The 20,661-nt window shown below is 32.5% G+C and overlaps 1 protein-coding gene across 2 annotated transcripts; it reads left to right on the plus strand.

Annotated features, from left to right (window-relative positions):
- Positions 1–1,112: 1,112 nt before the first annotated feature.
- LOC148180735 (putative multidrug resistance-associated protein lethal(2)03659) lies at positions 1,113–11,004 on the plus strand. Of its 2 annotated transcripts, none has more exons than XM_088043390.1 (9): positions 1,113–1,374; positions 3,647–3,877; positions 3,924–4,511; positions 4,562–5,824; positions 9,042–9,366; positions 9,416–9,566; positions 9,617–9,847; positions 9,895–10,847; positions 10,898–11,004. In XM_088043390.1, exons 1-9 carry the CDS (start codon positions 1,298–1,300, stop codon positions 10,922–10,924), a joined length of 3,846 nt encoding a protein of 1,281 aa, XP_087899516.1. In that variant the 5' UTR covers positions 1,113–1,297; the 3' UTR covers positions 10,925–11,004. The 2 variants fall into 2 exon arrangements, with proteins under 2 accessions (XP_087899516.1, XP_087899525.1); XM_088043399.1 differs by lacking the exon at positions 1,113–1,374 and adding an exon at positions 3,051–3,480.
- Positions 11,005–20,661: the final 9,657 nt, after the last annotated feature.

A 20,661-nucleotide genomic window follows, 5' to 3' on the forward strand; every position in this document is an offset into this window, starting at 1 on the left:
ATTTTTCAAAGAGAGGCGCGATTTCTCCATTTTTTTACATTTCAAGTGCCGTAATTTTCAGTTTAGATTTTTTAGAAAGTTAAGATTTGCCTTAATTGTTTGTTTTAGCTTCCTCACTTTGTATTAGCGCAAAGAAAAAGTTAGAAAAAATATCTTCTAAAGTTTAGCGAATTTATTAAAAACATGCGTGTTTCTTCTATCTTTGTACGTTTCAAGTGCTATCATTTCCAGTTTAGACATTTTATAAAGTGAAGATTAGCCCCAGTTAAATTTCTTTATCAATAGGCATTTATGTACGCGGTGTAGTGCAGTGCAAGTACTATAATGTGATAACGATAGTGCACTGAAATCAACAGTAAATTATATTCAATTCATTCATTATATTCAAAATCAAATTTAATACAACTTATTAAGAATATAACAATAAGGCAATACAAATTTGAAATTATTATTAGGTATCCTTGTAAATATGTAATAATTCTCTCTAATCCTTGGAAGTCTGGTGGTTTAATTTGCATTTAAAAATTACAATATTTGAATGTATGTAATAGTTTTCGTAAATTTATAGCTTACTTTTGTAAACAAACCTTTTAAAAGTTTCGATATTTTTGTAGTGTAAACAACAAACAAAAGAAGTACAAATATATCAACATTTATTAATAAAATTAAGTTCAATCATTCCAATTCCACTCGCTTATGCCAATGATAATGAATTTAAAACAATCCTTAAATTCTTCGTGCAAGAATAATTATTTCTCTTGAAGAAATTCAATTTAATGACTGATTTTATTACGTAGGTCCGAGTTTATTGACCCGATAAGAACTTGTACGAGGTCAGATTAACGTTTGTTTGCGGCTTTTGCAAAAATTTTCGCATATTTAGCACAAAAATAGAGAAACGCTCCAGTGCCAATTGATGTAATCTAATAATTTACATATGAAAAAACCAGCTTAAAAATATTCTCCAGGGGATAACTGTACCGCGATCTAATCAGACAACTTTCACCATTGCAGTACCATTGCGGTCCTTTGAATGCATAGGTACGTTTTCTAAGCCATTGTTAAGCCATCGAGGAAGATTAAGAACGTAAACCTCAGTGGTTGGGAACTGTCTAAGTGTGTCGGACGGAGATAGAACACGTTCTCATTGAATTTTTCCTTGATATATTGCTGCTTTTCTAGCCGGATATGTGATAGTACGTTTCATGATCTGCATGATCATGCGTGTTTAGTTTGTATTTGGCTTTGGAAGGTGAAGGTGCAGTCCCGTTTTTTCGATACCCTCCGATTCAGCGAGATGAATACTTCAATGAAGAAAGAAAAAAAAACGAATCCCGTGGAAAATGCCAATATTTTCTCCTACCTCACATTCTTGTAAGTCAATTTTAAACTAAAAATAAATCTGCCGGTGTTGATTTTTTACTAAAACTACAAAAACATCTTGAAGCTTCGGCCAACTCGTGCAGCTCCGATTTTCATTTCACATGTTTAAGTTGACACGTGTTGCCTTACTACAATATGTAACCTTAAATAACGACCTTGGCGTTTCTATTGATATCTAAATCTACAGCAGGTGGTGATAAAGAATTCCGAAAATCTGCCATAATAGTTATTTATGTATTAAGGGCATAATGTGGATGTTTATGTTCGAAGGCCCTCGACCTTGGAATCTAGTTGCCCTCGAACATAAACATCAAGTTATGCCCGTGGTACATACAACGTTTTATGTCTTACCAATAAATTTTGATTTTTCAAAAATAAATAATTTCTCCGCAAATACAAATTTCTGTTCTTGAATCTACATAAAGACTTTATAAAAAATACTTCATATGTCGTTTTGTGTTAGTTTAAAGATTTAATCATTTTAATTATAGCATATCCGGTGAGAGATTGGGAGATTTTGACAGTTGACATATAGGTTGGCAGTAAATTATGCAACAAAATACACTAAAAACACTAAATTCCTACGCAAACTTTTTGTCATTTTAAATTTCGCGCGTATGGTACACTTTTTATCGCGTAGATTTAGTGACTTTTCTGTCATTTAATCTCTCACTGTACGAACTATACTAATGGCTTTATATACAATTTCTGATTTCTACACTGTTTATTTGCGATAAATGAAACCATAAAATACTATTGCAGTTGATTTATAATTTATTTTCGAATTTGCCGCTTTAATAGGTCCATTAGAGTACTCAATTTGGAGTCGTTTATAGTATAAAGTCCGTTTTTTTTTTAAACCACCAACACCGCAATCTTCCCCTGCATTACAACCGGCAACGTTGCCTAGGGAGATTTTTAGTGAGAAAATAGTTGTCAAATTTTTGACATTTCTGAAAATTAGGCAGTGTTTCCGTTAAAACCGTCTGTTGGATTGCAAATCAAATGATTTAATAGTGAAAAGACTCGGCACAGCCTGAAAGGCCGTTTTGTGTAATCAAATTGTCAATTAGGCAGCTAACCTATTTGATTTTATCACCAAAAAGTCACCATCGACGACGTTGCCGGTTGTAAAGTGGTGGGAAAGTGCGGTGTTGGTGGTTTTAGAAAAAAAGTAAAAACGGATTTTATCTATAAGAGAACTCAAAGTAGGAAATTTTGTTTTTTAAGGATTGGCAGAACTAATTAGTCTGGCTGTCACGTGTTTCCTGTCAAGGTCAATAGATGTGAATCTGTGAGGTTAGGTTACGTAAAGTCAAAATTTAGTGATAGTGAAACTCATTAAATGTCAAATTTTAAATTAAATTTTAAAATCAAGTGACAAGTCGTGGTTACAAAACCATTACCAATCGTGTAACACCAAAACTCTTAGAATTGGAAAATTTAAATTTTTTATTAAAAAAAGGGTGCAAATTCGAAAAAATAGTATAAAGGCCTTGTTTTATAATGGCATTGGTGCCATTATAAAACACGTTCTTTAATATACTATTAATCATTAGGTAATTCGTTAATTACTAGGATTATTTTTATAATCGGTATTAAAATAATCTAGTGTCATGTCAATGAAATTAATCTTAGAATGCTTTGCAAAACAACTGAAAGCGTATCAAGATGACAGGTAAAATTCCATTTAAAATTGTTGAAAACGCTGCAAAAGCCACTGAAAGTTTTTTGCCAACAAAATCTGAAGATTTATACGATAAAGAATACGAAAAATTCACAACATGGATAACCCATTTGACATAACCTCAAAAAAACACGTGCGCACAGTGGAACTGCAAAGCTTGAATGTGTTACAGCCTCAAAACGCCCAAAAAAACCGTTACAACCAGTTTATTTATTTAGGACCTTTTGAATTTGACTGTTTGATGATAATTAAGTTTAAATGCAATTTGAATATGGCGGGCAAAGGAAGCAAGTAGATTCGTAGCCAGTCGCTGTTTGTTGTGAGGTTGCTATGACACCTTAATGCCCTAGGGCGTAATTGTACCTCTAACGTACCGCAAATCCCAGCCATAAGGAGCCAATAATTAAACGGTAAGACATAAAATAATTTTAACATTAAATTGTTACAAATCTGGTTTAATTGTTGTTATCATATTAGTCGCTTTATCACTCCAGCGATAAAATTAATCTCACAAGTCGGTGATAAAATTGACGAAATTATGAAAAAAAATCCTCTATAAACAGGCACTATTTTTAGCTACATGTTTCCCATTTTTAAACGTGGCTATCACAACGGACTCACTGAAGATGATCTCTTCCAACCATTGGACGAACACAAGTCCTGCATTTTAGGGGAAAAACTGGAGATAATTTGGCGGGAAGAACACAGAAAGCATAAGTTCGGGTTGTATAAAGCCTTATGCAAACTCTTCGGTTTAAGTTTCGTCATGATGGGAATCGTGCGATTGGTCGATGAGATTCTTTTAGTGTGAGTAAACAGGGTGATCATGAAATTTCATAACTTTTTCTTGCAGCGTTGTAATGCCTATAGCTATAGGAAAGTTGGTATCCTATTTTGAAACTGATCAGACTTTAATCTCCGAAACTGAAGCTTATATTTACGCGACTTTGATAGTATTATGTCGCTTAGCCGATCCGATTATGGCCCATGGGAGTATGATGGGTCTAGGTCATATTTCCATGAAGATGCGAGTTGCTTGCAGTTCTCTAATCTATCGCAAGATCTTAAGACTAAACAAAACATCTCTTGCTAATACTACGATAGGTCAGTTGGTGAATTTACTCTCCAATGATGTCAGCAAGTTTGATCAAGGATTTGTCTTGGCGAATTTCGCATGGATTGCCCCCATTCAAGCTGCTGTTGGCAGTTACCTCCTCTATGAAGAAATAGGACCATCAGCTTTCTATGGAATGGCCTTACTACTGTCTTTCATCCCTTTACAAGCATGGTTGGGCAAAAAGTGTTCGGGTTTGAGATTGAAAATAGCCTTAAGAACGGACAAAAGAGTCAGACTAACAAACGAGGTTATCTCAGGGATGCAAGTCATCAAAATGTACTGCTGGGAAAAATCTTTCGGACAGTTAATTTCACTTGTGAGGAGGTTCATTCTTTATAAGAATCCTTATAATTGTCTAACAATGCTTATTTTAGGCAAGAAATGAACGGGATTCGCTCACGAGGATACTTGTTAGGATTTATGTACTGCTTTGAGATGTTTATCACCAGAGTTTCGATCTTCGTCAGCGTGTTGGGATTCGTTCTTCTTGGGAACTTTATTACTGCCAAAAAAATGTTTGCAGTAACCGCCATATATGCTGTCTTGCGACCAGTAATTACCACGATATTTGCATTGAGCATGAACTCAATTGCAGAAGTTTACGTGTCAGTTAAGAGAATACAAGACTTTCTATCACTGGAAGAACAACCAAGTGAAGATATAAAGAAGTTAGATTTGATTACTTCTACCAAAAAAGCCGCAGACAAACCCAAAATTTTCCTGCAAAATGTCTCAGCACGGTGGTCTAACGATTCCCCTGAAAGCACCCTTGAAAACATCAATCTTGAGGTTTCCTCAAATCAACTAGTGGCTGTGATAGGTGCAGTTGGAAGCGGAAAATCGAGTTTATTGAACGTGTTGTTGAAAGAACTACCTGTGGAAAGTGGTACTGTCTTAATCAACGGTAAAATCTCTTATTCTTCCCAAGAGCCGTGGCTCTTCAGTGCTAGTGTTCGTCAAAACATACTTTTTGGTGACTCGTACGACAAAGACAGATACAAACAAGTTGTAAAAATGTGTGCTTTGGAGTCAGATTTTGCTTTGTTACCTTATGGAGACAAAACTTTGGTGGGAGAAAGAGGAAAATCTCTCAGTGGTGGCCAGAAAGCGCGCATAAACCTCGCGAGATGCGTTTATAAGAAAGCAGATATCTATCTCTTGGACGATCCGTTATCAGCAGTAGATGCTAATGTCGGTAGACATCTGTACGAACGTTGTATCAAAGAATTTCTTCATGACAAAATCTGTATGTTGGTCACTCACCAATTGCAGTACCTCAGCAGTGCCGATACAATTGTCATTCTTGACGATGGTGCTATTAAAACAGTGGGTACTTACTCGGAGTTGCAGACTAGTGGGTTAGATTTTACCCAACTATTGGCACAATTACACGAAGAAGAGGCAAAAGAAGAGGACAAGAAGCCACGACCTGATGAAAATTTGACCAACAGTGATGAAGAGGGTGTAGATGGCCCGTTATTGGAAAAAGAAGGGATGGAGAGTGGTAGTGTCAAATTTTCTTTGTACGTGTCGTATTTCAGAGCTGGTGGAGGTCTCTGCAACGCAATTTTGATGCTGTTGGTGTTTATTGGGGCTCAAGTGGTAGCGAGCGCCTCCGACTATTTTGTCACCTATTGGTGAGTGTCGCTATAACATAATTTTTTCGAATTTGCCGCCTTAATAGGTCCATTAAAGTACTCAATTTGGAGTCGTTTATAGGGAACTCAAAGTAGGAAATTTTGTTTTTTAAGAATTGGCAGAACTAATTAGTCTGGCTGTCATCTGTTTCCTGTCAAGTTCTTGGTCAATTCGGATTTTACGATTCGTGTTTAATAGTAAACTGCTGCGTGAATAAAAAATGTAACAATATAATTGAATTGTCCTTTGCGGCCAACAATAATTGTACCTAAATATAATAGATGTGAATACTGGCTGTGAGGTTATGTTACGTTAAGTCAAAATTCACTCAATAAATGTCAAATTTTAAATTGAATTTGAAAATCAAGTTGCAAGTCGTGGTTACAAAACCATTACCAATCGTGTAAATCGAAAAGTCTTAGAAATGGAAAATTTAAATTTTTTATTAAGAAAAGGGCGCAAATTCGAAAAAATAGTATAAAGGACTTGTTTTATAATGGCATTGGTGCACTCGGCGGGAACTCGTGCACCAAATTGGCCATTATGAAACACGTTCTTTAATATACTATTTTCGAATTTGCCGCTTTAATAGGTCCATTAGAGTACTCAATTTGGAGTCGTTTATAGGTACCATTAGCGATTCACGTTCGGAAAAAGTAACTAATAGATACTTTTGTGTCGCTACGTTGAATTTCTAAAATAACTAGGAATTAAACATTAGCATCATTGTCTATCAAATAACTCAAAGTAGGAAATTTTGTTTTTTAAAAATTGGCAGAACTAATTAGTCTGGCTGTCACCCGTTTCCTGTCAAGTTCTTGGTCAATTTCACATTACGAATTTTACGATTCGTGTCTAATAAATTGCTGCGTGAATAGAAAATGTATCAATATAATTGAATCGTCTTTTGCGGCCAACAATATACAGGATGATTTTTAAAAAACGGCAGGCGTTGTATAATTTTCTTGATTCAGAAATGTGTAATATGTTCTACTTTTACAAAAATATTTAAAAAAAAATTATCAAAAATACCAACAATATATGTACCTAAATATAATGGAGCGCGAGCACTACCGCCTGTAAAGCATGCAACCTCCCACTCTGGAGGATCAACAAACCGTACCGGTCCATTAAAATACCATTGAAAGCGTTGTTTAGATGCACTATTTAATTATTTTTGACTGTGTTTTTACTATGGTTGGGTTGCAATCTTTTAATATGTAATATCTATACTGCCATTGAGTAGTAATTGTTTATTTTAGGACACTTTTGGCGTAATTAGTGGTCTAAAAACGCCAACGAATGACGACTTTCCAAATTTGATAATTTAAAAATCGCAAAAAAATGTTGAAAAAATAATACAGTGCTTTGTACTTTAAATGAATAAGCTTTTATCTTCCTTAATTTTAGAAGAAAGAATTTGAAAATGATAGATTGTCTACGAGCTTTTAAATAAAGTGAACTTTTCCTTTGTGTTGGACATCTTCGATTTTTAAGAAAAGTTGCTCAGAATACATTTCTTACAAAATTTCAACTTAAGAATTTTATTTCTTTTTTTTTTAATATTAATCTTTAAATTTGGTCGTTAAACACTGTAACAAAAGTTTAGAAAATTCATATTTGTCTGATTTTTTTGTTAATTAGCTTTCTTTTAAAGAATATAAATATCGTTTGTGTGAGTTGTCCCCAAGAAAAATTATAAATTCATTTGTTTCTCGCTTTGGAAAATTAACAATTATATTCATAAAATAATACAAAAGCGTTAAAAATACAATAAACTATAAAATAAAATGCGGTTTTACGTTAAAAATTCAAAATATAATTTTTGTTCTTTTCCTTTTTGCTAGCAAATGAAAAATAACAGCAACCCAAAATAGCAGCTACTGAAATGATCTTGAAGTTCTAAAGACACTGGTATTTGTAAATGTTATTATCTTCAAAGACTCACGAATACCATGTCTTTAGACTCGAGGGGCAATTTTTACAAAAAAAAAAATTGAACTCTTGACAGTCAATTTGGAGATTTTAATGCCAAAATAGACTTTACACGCTTCCCAAAATTTCGCCGCAAAAATTACTTTGAGTTTTTCTTATTTAATTGTTATATAACACTCCCCTATGTAGATAAATAGATCCGCAAATAATTCACATCTTTTGTGGAAACTTTTTAATTCGCAATGAGGCAAACAGCGAAAACAAAAATTTTTGAAAATATTTCTCTTAATATAACGATATTTCGGCAAAACCAATTATAACATGTCAAAAAGTTCGTCAGTCTCTAACGATAAATATGAAAAAAATAACATAATAATTTTTGTTGTTACATAGTGTTATTGATAATTAAATATTATTATTTTGTTCATTTCTGCTACATAAATGATTTTGTTTATTTTTTAGTTCGCATAAAATTATACTTAATGGAATCTCAAAATTTAAGATTTTGGTTGGCAATTCATATTATACAATTATAATGTATTACTGCTTCCTGCACCTAAACAACGCTTTCAATGGTATTTAAATGAACCGACACGGTTTGTTGATCCTCCAGAGTGGGAGGTTGCATAAAGTCCGTTTTTTTTATTAAAAAACCACCAACACCGCACTCTCCCTCCACTTTACAACCGGCAACGTCGTCGATGGTGACTTTGGTGTTAAAATCAAATAGGTTAGCTGCCTAGTTGACAATTTGTTTACACAAAACGGCCTGTCAGGCTGTGCCGAGGTTTTTCACTATTTAATCTTTTGACTTGCAATCCAAAAGGGTATAAAAGAAACGTTTTTAACGGAAACAGTGCGTAATTTTCAGAAATGTCAAAAATTTGACAATTATTTTCTCACCAAAAATCTCCCTAGGCAACGTTGCCGGTTGTAATGCAGGGGAAGATTGCGGTGTTGGTGGTGTTTTAAAAAAAAACGGACTTTACTTTACAGGCGGTAGATGTGAATACAGGTTGTGAGGTTAGGTTCAAACTCAGAAACTCAATAAATGTCAAATTTTAAATTGAATTTGAAAATCAAGTGGCAAGTCGTGGTTACAAAACCAATACCAATCGTGTAACACGAAAACTCTTCGAGTTGGAAAATTTAAATTTTTATTAAAAAAGGGTGCAAATTCGAAAAAATAGTATAAAGAACTTGTTTTATAATGGCATTGGCCATTATAAAACACGTTCTTTAATATACTATTATAATAATATAAAGAACCGATAATTTTAGGGTGAATACTGAACAGGATTTCAAAGAAAAATTGTTGCAAAACTTAACAGAAGGAAACGTGACTTTTCCTAGAGAAACTCTGTTGTACACTTACTCAGGAATTATTTTGGCTGTGTTGATTTTGGGAATTGTTCATGGGATTTACTTTATGTTCTTCTTTGCTATTGCGTCATCTACGTTACATAATTTGAGTTTCTCGAAGATAATGAAGGCCACAATGAGCTTCTTTGATAACAATCCGTCTGGGAGAATTTTGAATAGATTTGCCAGAGACTTGGGAAACTTGGATGAGTACATTCCGGCTATTATCTATGACGTGGTTGCAGTAGGTTTAGATTATTCTTTTTGATAAGAATTCTAATTTCTAATTTTAGGTAGCGTTAGACTTATTTGGTGCCATAATTCTGTCAGTGATAGTTGACTACTGGCTTTGCTTGCCGTCTTTGATACTCCTCCTTCTGTTCTACGCGTTTAGAAATCTCTACATTGAAACCAGTAGAAGTGTTAAAAGAATTGAAGGAATAAGTACGATTTGCGATTGAGGTTTGTCTAATTTCTCATTTCTCTACTTCTAGCAAGAAGTCCAATTTATGGTCACATGAGCGCTTCAATCTACGGATTAAGCACGATTAGAGCTTTTTCTGCTCAGCATGTTCTAACTGAAGAGTTTGATGATTACCAAGACAGACACAGCTCCGCTTTTTACATTTTTCTCACATCGAATCGATGCTTTGGCTTCTGGATTGATGCAGTCAGTGCTATTTTTGTAGCTATTGCCATCTTCATCTTGCTTTACTTCAAACAAAGTACTTTTTGTTATTGTTTTAAGTTAATTTTAATATATATTTTTCAGATTTGTATGGAGGAGACATAGGTCTTGTGATTACTCAGTTTATTGGTCTTGCTGGCGGCCTTCAATGGGGCATGCGTCAATGGAGCGAACTAGAAAATCAGATGGTTTCCTTGGAGCGTCTTTTAGAGTATAGCAAAGTTGAAACCGACCCCATTCGCGAAGAACCAGTGAAAATCCCAAGACAATGGCCGGAGAGAGGTCAGATCGAATTCCAGGACGTTTCTCTTAGATACAACACGAATGATCCTCCAGTACTTAGAAGCCTGAATTTTACGATCAATCCGAAGGAAAAAATTGGGATAGTTGGTCGTACTGGCGCTGGTAAAACATCAACAATCACCGCACTATTCCAGTTGTATCCAATCGAAGGAAAAATCATCATAGATGGTGTCGACACCACCAAAGTACCTTTGGAAGACGTAAGATCTAAAATATCAATCATTCCTCAAGAGCCAGTCCTGTTTTCTGGAACCATGCGCAAAAATCTTGATCCTTTTGAGGAATACAACGATGAAACCCTTTGGAACGCTCTGGAACAGGTTGAAATGAAAGACGTGGTCGATGAATTATCCGATGGGTTACAAGCGCACGTCTCTGAAGGTGGAATCAACTTCAGTGTTGGTCAGCGGCAGTTAATTTGCTTAGCTAGAGCACTGATTAGAAACAACAAAATCTTAGTGATGGATGAAGCGACAGCTAATGTAGATCCTTACACGGACGCCCTTATTCAAAATACAATTAGAGTGAAATTTGCTGATTGTACCGTTTTAACGATAGCTCATCGGCTGCACACTGTGATGGATTCTGATCGAATTTTAGTAATGAGCGGTGGGACAGTTGAAGAATTCGATCATCCGTTTGTTCTTCTTAGTAATCAAGAAGGATTGTTGTATAATTTGGTGCAAACGACTGGGAAAAATACTGCGGCAAATTTGAAAAATATTGCCAAAGAGGTACGTTGGTCTAATTTGCTTTGAATAGAGTTTATATTTATTTTTTACAGAGTTACACAAAGCGAAAACAAACTTAAAGGATAGAAAATTGATCTCGGCTGAATACTTATAGTCAATATTTGTTTTGTAACTCGTAATATTTATTTATTGCTTAATTATATATTTTTTTATCTAATTAAAAATTGTTTTATTGTGTAGCATATGAATTTACATTTAGAGCAAAGAAGCTCTCAGCTACTAGGTAGTTACTATTAATGTAGTTAATTGATTGTTGATCATTTTAAATAGAATATATTTTAGTCTTTTTAAAAAAAAAACACCAACACCGCACTCTCCCACCACTTTACAACCGGCAACGTCGATGGTGACTTTTTGGTGATAAAATCAAATAGGTTAGTTGCCTAATTGACAATTTGATTTCACAAAACGGCTTTTCAGGCTGTGCCGAGTCTTTTCACTATTAAATCCTTTGATTTGCAATCCAACATGCTGTAAAAGAAACGTTTTTAACGGAAACACTGCCTAATTTTCAGAAATGTCAAAAATTTGACAACTACTTTCTCACCAAAAATCTCCCTAGGCAACGTTGCCGGTTGTAAAGCAGGAGGCAATTGCGGTGTTGATGTTTTTTAAAAAAAAAAAACGGGCTTTATTATTTCGTTTTCTTGGATTTATCCAATGTATTATTAGATTGCTTAGCACTCTTCTAATTTATATTTTCAAGATACATGTTCCCAATTTTTAAGTACAGTCTACACCACAATCTGGCAAGATGCATTTACAACAAAGCTGATATTTATCTTCTTGATGATCCTTTGTCAGCTGTTGATGCCAACGTGGGCAAACACTTGTACCAAAACTGTGTGGAGGAGTTTCTTAAAGATAAAATTTGTATCATTGTCACTCATCAAGTGCAGTTTTTGAGCAATGCTGACAAAATTATAATAATGAAAGACGGAAGAGTTGAAAATGAAGGAACATTTGGCGAACTACAATCTAAAGGACTTGATATCGTCAAATTGATTGAAACATTCCAAAACGAGCGAATGGAAGAAAATGACGACATTCAAAACGAAGATGACAGTGAAGAAATGACTAAAGACGAAAAACCAGTAGTTGAAAACGAAGAAATAAGAAAGAATGGCAATAATTTAAAGCAATATTTTACGTATTTTAAAGCCGGTGGAGGCACTTTTAGAGCACTAGTTCTCTTAGTTTTGTTTTTAGGTGCTCAAGCTGTTGCCAGCGCAGGTGATTATTACGTTTCATATTGGTAAGTCTGAACAATCAAGGTTTCAAATAATAAATTTGTTTTTTTGACAGGGTCCGGCTAGAACAAGATTTCAGCAAAAATAATTTAACAGTTAACGAAACTCTAAATAGAGATTCAATGATTTACATTTATTCCGGAATGATCTCAGGAACTGTAGTTTTATCAACCACACTGTCTCTTTATTTCTTATTTCATTTCACGGTTGCCTCAGTAAATCTTCATAATCTGTGCTTCTCCAATCTCATGAATGCCACAATGAGATTTTTCAATATTAATCCTTCCGGGAGAATTTTGAACAGATTTTCAAAAGATTTGGGTTCCATTGATGAATACATTCCATCTATACTCTTTGATGTCATCCAAGTAAGGTACTGATTTACAGTTACAAGCTCTCAATAACATTTCAGGTGGCCTTGATGTTACTGGGTTCTTTAATCATTTCTTTCATAGTGTTTTACTGGCTGATTGTACCCGCGGTGCTTTTATTCATTGTGTTTTACTTCCTCCGAATTATATACATGCGCACCAGCAGAAATATCAAACGAATTGAAGGAATCAGTGAGTAGACTATACTAGAGCTCATTACTATTGGTCCACTTATGAAAAAGTAAAGTTGGCAGCACCCCCTAGTAATTTTTATCGGAAACAGTTGGCAGAAAGAGCGATTGACCTTGACGCAAGTTTGCCAAAACTTGTTAAATCCTTATTTAAATCTCTCTTTTAAAACTAACCTTTGATTAATTCCTAACTAATGTGAGATGTTCATATAACCAAACTTTGACAATATGTTAACCTAAAAAATCGTTATGGAGTGCGGGCACTACCGCCGGTAAAGTATGCAACCTCCCACTCTGGAGGATCAACAAACCCATTTAAATACCATTGAAAGCGTTGTTTAGATGCAGTATTTAATTATTTTTTGTATTGTAGTTGGATTACAACTTCTTCAAATGTATTGCCTTAATGATAATGTTGATCAGCGAATGGTAAATGTTAAATTTCAGCCAGAATACAAGGTGGTATAGTTTGTACAGTGAGAGTTTGAATGACAGAAACAACCCTGTCAACCCATTTCGCGTAGGAATTTGGTGTTTTTAGTGTATTTTGTAGCATAATTTGCTGCCAACCTATATGTCAACTGTCGAAATCTCCCAATCTCTCACCGGATTTACTATATCTGGGTTAATTTTTGGCATATATTAAGTTAAATTTCGATAAAATCGTATTTTTTTTTTTGGAATATTTTTATGCAACTTTCAATAACTTTGCGAAATCCATGACGATACTAAATACAGCAGATATGGCAAATTCAATCTATTAGGATTTTTTGAATAAAGCTATTTTCTTGTAATTTACTTCGCGTTAGGAAAAAGTTAGTTAAAAATTTTAAATTCATTTATACCAAATTTTTTAATTTTTATTTTATCACATACATAAGTTCTTTTAAGCAGTAATACATTGTATAATAAGAATTGGCGAACCAAAATCTTTAAATTTTGAGTATAATTTTATGCGAACTAGAAAATAAACAAAATCATTTATTTAGCAAAAATGAACAAAATAATATATATAATTATCAATAACACTATGTAACAACAAAAATTATTCTGTTATTTTTTTTTCATATTTATCGTTAGAGACTGACGAATTGTTTGACATGTTATCATTGGTTTTGTCGAAATGTCGTTATATTAAGAGAAAAACAATATTTTCAAAAATTTTTGTTTTTGCTGTAAGATTTAAGTTTAAGATTTTTAAGTTGAAATTTTGTAAGAAATGTATTCTGAGCAACTTTTCCTAAAAATCGAAGATGTTCAACACAAAGGAAAAGTTCATTTTATTCAAAAACTCGTGGACAATCTATCATTTTCAAATTCTTTCTTCTAAAATTAAGAAAGATAAAAGCTTATTCATTTAAAGTACAAATGTATTATTTTTCTGTCTAATCTGCAGATATTTCAATTTTATTTTAATTTTCATCGTCAAGCGACAAACGCCTGTAACTTTTTTTTGCGATTTTTAAAATGCCAAATTTGGAAAGTCGTCATTCGTTGGCGTTTTTGAACCACTAATTACGCCAAAAGTGTCCTAAAATAAACAATTACTACTTAATGGAAGTATATATAATACATATTAAAAGATTTTAACCCAACCACAGTAAAAACAGTCAAAAATAATTAAATACTGCATCTAAACAACGCTTTCAATGGTATTTAAATGGACCGACACGCTTTGTTGATCCTCCAGAGTGGGAGGTTGCATACTTTACAGGCGGTAGTGCCCACTCTCCATTCAATTTTCCCCTAATTTTCTCCCTAAAGAATTGAAAGTCGGATTTACACCCAAGAATTTTCGAAAATTTACACAGGAGAGTGGACTGATAGCAATGAACTGGACTTTGGAAATGAAAGAAGACAAAAGTGTGATGACAACATTTTAGCACGAAGTCCTATTTATGGACATGTGTCAGCCTCTCTACAAGGTCTAAGCACAATTAGAAATTTTTCAGCCCAAACAATTCTAATCAAAGAATTTGATGCTTTCCAAGACAACCACAGTTCTGCTTGGTTCTTATTCATAGCAGCGAACAGGTGTTTTGGGTTTTGGGTCGATGTGGTGTGCATTGTATTTTTTGCAGGTGCTATAGTAGTTCTCATGTATTTCAGTGGCAGTAAGTTGTTTTTCTTTTCTTAATCAACGATACTTTAACTATTTTTCGAATTTGCCGCTTTAATAGGTCCATTAGAGTAGTCTGTTTTTTTTTTAAACCACCAACATCGCAATCTTCCCCTGCATTACAACCGGCAACGTTGCCTAGGGAGATTTTTGGTGAGAAAATTATTGTCAAATTTTTGACATTTCTCAAAATTAGGCAGTGTTTCCGTTAAAAACGTTTCTTTTACACCCTGTTGGATTGCAAATCAAAGGATTTAATAGTGAAAACACTCGGCACAGCCTGAAAGGTCGTTTTGTGTAATCAAATTGTCAATTAGGCAGCTAACCTATTTGATTTTATCGCCAAAAAGTCACCATCGACGACGTTGCCGGTTGTAAAGTGGTGGAAGAGTGCGGTGTTGGTGGTTTTTTAATAAAAAAAACGGACTTTACATCCTGTTGGACTGCATATCAAAGGATTAAATAGTGAAAAACTTGGCACAGCCTGAAAGGCCAATATAATAGATGAGAATGGAGTGCGGGCACTACCGCCTGTAAGTATGCAACCTCCCACTCTGAAGGATCAACAAACCGTGTCGGTTCATTTAAATACCATTAAAAGAGTTGTTTTAGATGCAGTATTTTATATTTGTATTGTAGTTGGGTTGCAACTTCTTAAAATGTATTGCCTTAACAGTAATTTTGATCAGTGAATGGTAAATGTTTAATTTCAACCAGAATACTAGCTGGTATCTATTAATTTTTGGCATATTAAGTTAAATTTTGATAAAATCGTAAAGTTCTTTTTTAGGGATATTTATATGCAACTTGCAACTTTGCAAAATCCATGACGATACTAAATACAGCAGATATGACAAATTCAATCTATTAGGATTTTTTGAATGAAGCTATTTTCTTGTAATTTACTTCGCGTTAGGAATATTTCTAAAAGTTAGGTAATATTCTAAGAGAAGTTGCTTAGAATCGAATTTTAAAATCATTTATACCAAATGAAAAGTTTTTAAACAAAAAATTTCCTAATTTTATTTTATCACATACATACAACCGCGGACAGAAAATCTTAGAGGTCAATGTCCTTTAATTGTCGCATGGTGTAAAACCTCACTTAGAATTTAGCAACCTTACTTTTTTGTACTGTCAATTTTGAGTTATAATTTTTAATTTCAAAATTTTCGGTGTTTTCAATATTGCAAGGAACTGACTAGATCATACCGCTCTGTACTAAAGATACTACTCTAATTTTATTCGTTTCAGTCTTGATAATTCTTAATTGTCAACTTGTCACTACTTTGATGTTTTAAACGTCGACAGTAAAGCACAGACTCCACTCAAATTTTTGAAACGTCAGAAAAATGACGTCTAAGATTTTGTGTTCGCGGCTGTAAGTGCTTTTAAGCAGTAATAAGAATTGGGGAACCAAAATGGGCTTACACAATTTTGAACCACTTTCAACTTTAAATTTAGAGTTCCCGTTAAGTATAATTTTATGCGAATTAAAAAATAATCAAAATAATTTATTTAGCAGAAATGAACAAAATAATAATATTTCATTATCAATAATTAACGATCGAATTTAAAGATTTTAATATTAAAAAAAATCGAAATAAGAATTTCAAGTTGAAATTTTGTAACGAATGTATTCTGAGCAACTTTTCTTGAAAATCGAAGATGTCCAACACCAAGGAAAAGTTCACTTTATTCAAAAAATCGTAGACAATCTATCATTTTCAAATTCTTTCTTCTAAAATTAAGGAAGATAAAAACTTATTCATTTAAAGTACAAAGCACTGTATTATTTTTCTGTCTAATCTGCACATATTTCAATTTTATTTTAATTTTTATCGTCAAGCGACGCCTGTAACTTTTTTTGCGATTTTTAAAATGCCAAATTTGGAAACACGTCATTCGTTGGCGTTTTTGGGCCACTAATTACGCCAAAAGTGTCCTAAAATAAACAATTACTATTCAATGACAGTATAGATAATACATATTAAAAGGTTTCAACCCAACCATAGTAAAAACACAGTCAAAAATAATTAACATACGCTTTCAAAGGTATTTCAATGGACCGGTACGGTTTGTTGATCCTCCAGAGTGGGAGGTTGCCCATACAGGTTGTGAGGTTAGGTTACGTTAGGTTAAAATTCAGTGATAGTGAAACTCAATAAATGTCAAATTTTAAATTGAATTTGAAAATCAAGTGGCAACTCGTGGTTACAAAACCATTACCAATCGTATAACACGAAAACTTTTAGAATTGGAAAATTAAAAAAAGGGTGCAAATTCGAAAAAATAGTATAAAGGACTTGTTTTATAATATACGATTTAGGTAACTATGGTGGTGATATTGGTTTGGTGATGACACAATACACTACTTTTATTACTGCTTTGCAATGGGAGCTGCGTCAGTTGAGCGAATTAGAAAACAACATGATATCACTAGAACGTTTGCTAGAATACAAAAACATAGAATTAGAACCATGCATTACAACCGGCAACGTTGCCTAGGGAGATTTTTGGTGAGAAAGTAGTTGTCAAATTTTTGACATTTCTGAAAATTAGGCAGTTTCCGTTAAAAACGTTTCTTTTATAGCCTGTTGGATTGCAAATCAAAGGATTTAATAGTGAAAAGACTCGACACAGCCTGAAAGGCTGTTTTGTGTAATCAAATGGTCAATTAGGCAGCTAACCTATTTGATTTTATCACCAAAAAGTCACCAACGACGTTGCCGGTTGTAAAGTGCTGGGAGAGTGCGGTGTTGGTGGTTTTTTTAACAAAAAAACGGACTTTACTAGTTTTATAAAATGTAAATAATAATTAAAGACTAAACAATAAAAGTTGTTTGAGTGTTTTAGGTAAGTCAACAATATTTTCCAACATTTAAAAACAAAGCTATCAAAAATGTGTCCTCTATGTCAATTTAATTCCAATAACATACCTAACTACAATCAAACTAATTGTGTCAGATCACTAATGTTGATTCATTGGGACAAGAGAACGCATTTTAGATAAATGATTACAATCATTCTCTCCTAAGAAGGTGTTTAACCACAAATTGATACCACCAAATTTGAAGCAAGGTAGAATGATTATGGTCGATTTATGCATCGGAATTCTAATTCAACACAAAAAGTCCAAATTTTTCTGAATTTTTTTTTTGTGTTGTACTCCGATTTACATTATGAATTTTGTGTTGTTGCTACGTTATTTTATGGATAATTTATAAGTATGTTTTGCCCTCCAAACAATTGCTTTATGACGCGTTGAAACAAACTACTTAAAAATTAACTTCGCTTTATTTGTTATTGTAGAAACCAAACTTTTTAATTTCATGGAATTTTACTTGTAAAGAAGCATAGTTTTGATGTTATGAAATGTTTTATTAAATATTACTCCGACGAATTGCATACAAGACTTTATATCTGATACAAAATAACACTGGGCAACAATACGAGTCAAAAATTTTCCAATTTTTTTGTTACAACCTGTAATTTTGGTATTTTTAATATTGGACTAATGAAATTTTGGAGAGTTACTATTCTTAACTTGTTTTTCTACTATGCCAAAATACAAAACTATAGAACAAAAAAGACTTTTTGTAGTTTTAACGCTATCGACATGAAATTTGGAGAAATTGTTCTTCTCTATTAATTTTTCAACTGTGCCAAAGTACATAATTATAGCACAAAAAAGACAAATTTTATAGATTTTTATTTTAAAGACGAGCCAAAATTTCGTCATTTTTTTTGTTAGAACCTCTAAATTCAGTGACGGAACAATGACATTTAAGTCAACTATCATTCTTAACTTGTTTTTCAACTGTGCCAAAGTACAAAATTATAAAACAAAAAACACAAGTTTTGGAAATTTTTATTCAAAATTTTCTAAATATTATAATAAGTCATACCTGAAATTTAGAGAGGCTATTGTTCTCTACTTATTTTTAAACTGTGCCTAAGTTCACAAAAAAGACAATGTTTTTAAATTTTCGTTGCAACTGGTGAGAATTTTAGAGTAGCTTGGAAAGATAATAATCAGAATAATCATAGAATATTATAGCGAAATCTTTCTGAATTTGGAAAAAAATTAGAAAAACCACAGAAAAAATGTTCAAAGAATGTGAAGAAACCAAATAAGTATTTAATTTTTTATTATGTAGACATCAAAATGTCGTTCAGATCGTGAAAAAACTTTCCCCCTTGACATTTTTTCTTGCACAAATATCCTTTGTTGTGCGAATTTAATTTTTTTCAGCAAAATCAAGATGTCTCTGATATTATACAATTTTGGTATAGCCCACTATACAGGGTGAGGAAAAAAACAATTACCATATTGCTGCTAATTCTTTTTTGCCCTCAAAATGAAAACTAAAACGAATTATGTGCATTTTTAACTAAAAGAAAAAAGCATTCTTTCTTTTTAAATAATCAACAAATATTTGGTTAAAAAAAATTATATTTAACAATTTCATTGTTATAGATTAGATTTTTACAGTTGTTGATATTTATGAAAACATTGAAAACAATTTTATTATTTTTTGGCACATCCAATCTAATTCATACAAATTGTGAAGCTACACATGCCGAAACTGCAAATGTAAATAAAGAAAATACGAAATTTTCTGAAGGATTCATAAATATTTACAATTATTTAGTTGTTATAAATGATGAAATTAATAAATTATAAATAAAAATTGATTAACTTGTAAATTTAATGATGTCGCCTAAAAAATCTTGTGTGTATGACGGCCTTCTTTCTGGCCTCGGCTATTAAAAACAGGCTCGGCCAAAAAAGAAACACTTTTTGGTCTTGGTACACAAATAGCTATTCTTTAAATAGAATACTGCCTTTTTGTCAATTTTTCTTCTTTATCAATTATCCTCCAGTCATAACCATGTCCATGTCAGAAACTCCTTTCTGTATGACAAAATTTAGATCTGTTATTTTGATGACATATTTTGATAAATAATAGTTTACTAGACAAAGTTAATCGAGTAAAATTTCACTTTACTTACTTACCCCCTTTTTATAGCCAAATAACGATATCTAATTGTAAGTAGAAATTTGTATGTTTTTAGAAAAGGCATCCATTTCATTGTTTACTTATATTAAATTTTAAATTAACTTTCTGTAATTTTGCATAAATAGGTACCCAAAATTGTTTAAAATCATTTATTAAATTCACAACAAAATAAAACTGTATTAAATCTGGGAACATTGAGTAAAAAAAATCGATATTGAACTCAATTTTAACAAGAGCACAATTACATCGATCTCCAATACATCGGAGAAAACTTCGTTTTTGAAAAATTGTAAATGAAAAACTCAATATAGCATAGTTTATTGTGAAAAACAAAAATAAATAAAATTCTTAATAAAGCAACCAAATAATAAACAAATACGAGAAAAACAAAAATAAATAAAAACCTTAAGTAATAAACAAAATAATAAATAAATAAATTATAAAAAAATAACAAATTTGAGATTAATAAGAATAAACAAAATTCTAAAATTATACGTTGACAACCAACCAAACAAAATATCACCAAAATCAAGAGTGTAAAATAAAATACATATGTACATCGAAACCGCAATCATCGATTTTTAATGATTCATCGAAAATAAAAATATATACGTATTAAAAATCCATGTTTTGTTGGCAAAATCGATATTAATAAAAAATTGATATAAAAGTCCCAGATTTAACAAGAACACAATCGATCGATCGATCGATCTCCAATCCATCGGAGAAAACATCGATTTTGAAAAATATTAAATAAAAAACTCAATATAGCATAATTTATTGTGAAAATCAAAAATAAATAAAATTCTTAATAAAGCAACAAAATAATAAGCAAATAGGA

The sequence above is a fragment of the Gnatocerus cornutus genome, chromosome 1, assembly GCF_029298725.1.
Source record: "Gnatocerus cornutus isolate USDA-ARS CGAHR chromosome 1, icGnaCorn1.1, whole genome shotgun sequence".
Lineage (NCBI taxonomy): Eukaryota > Metazoa > Arthropoda > Insecta > Coleoptera > Tenebrionidae > Gnatocerus > Gnatocerus cornutus.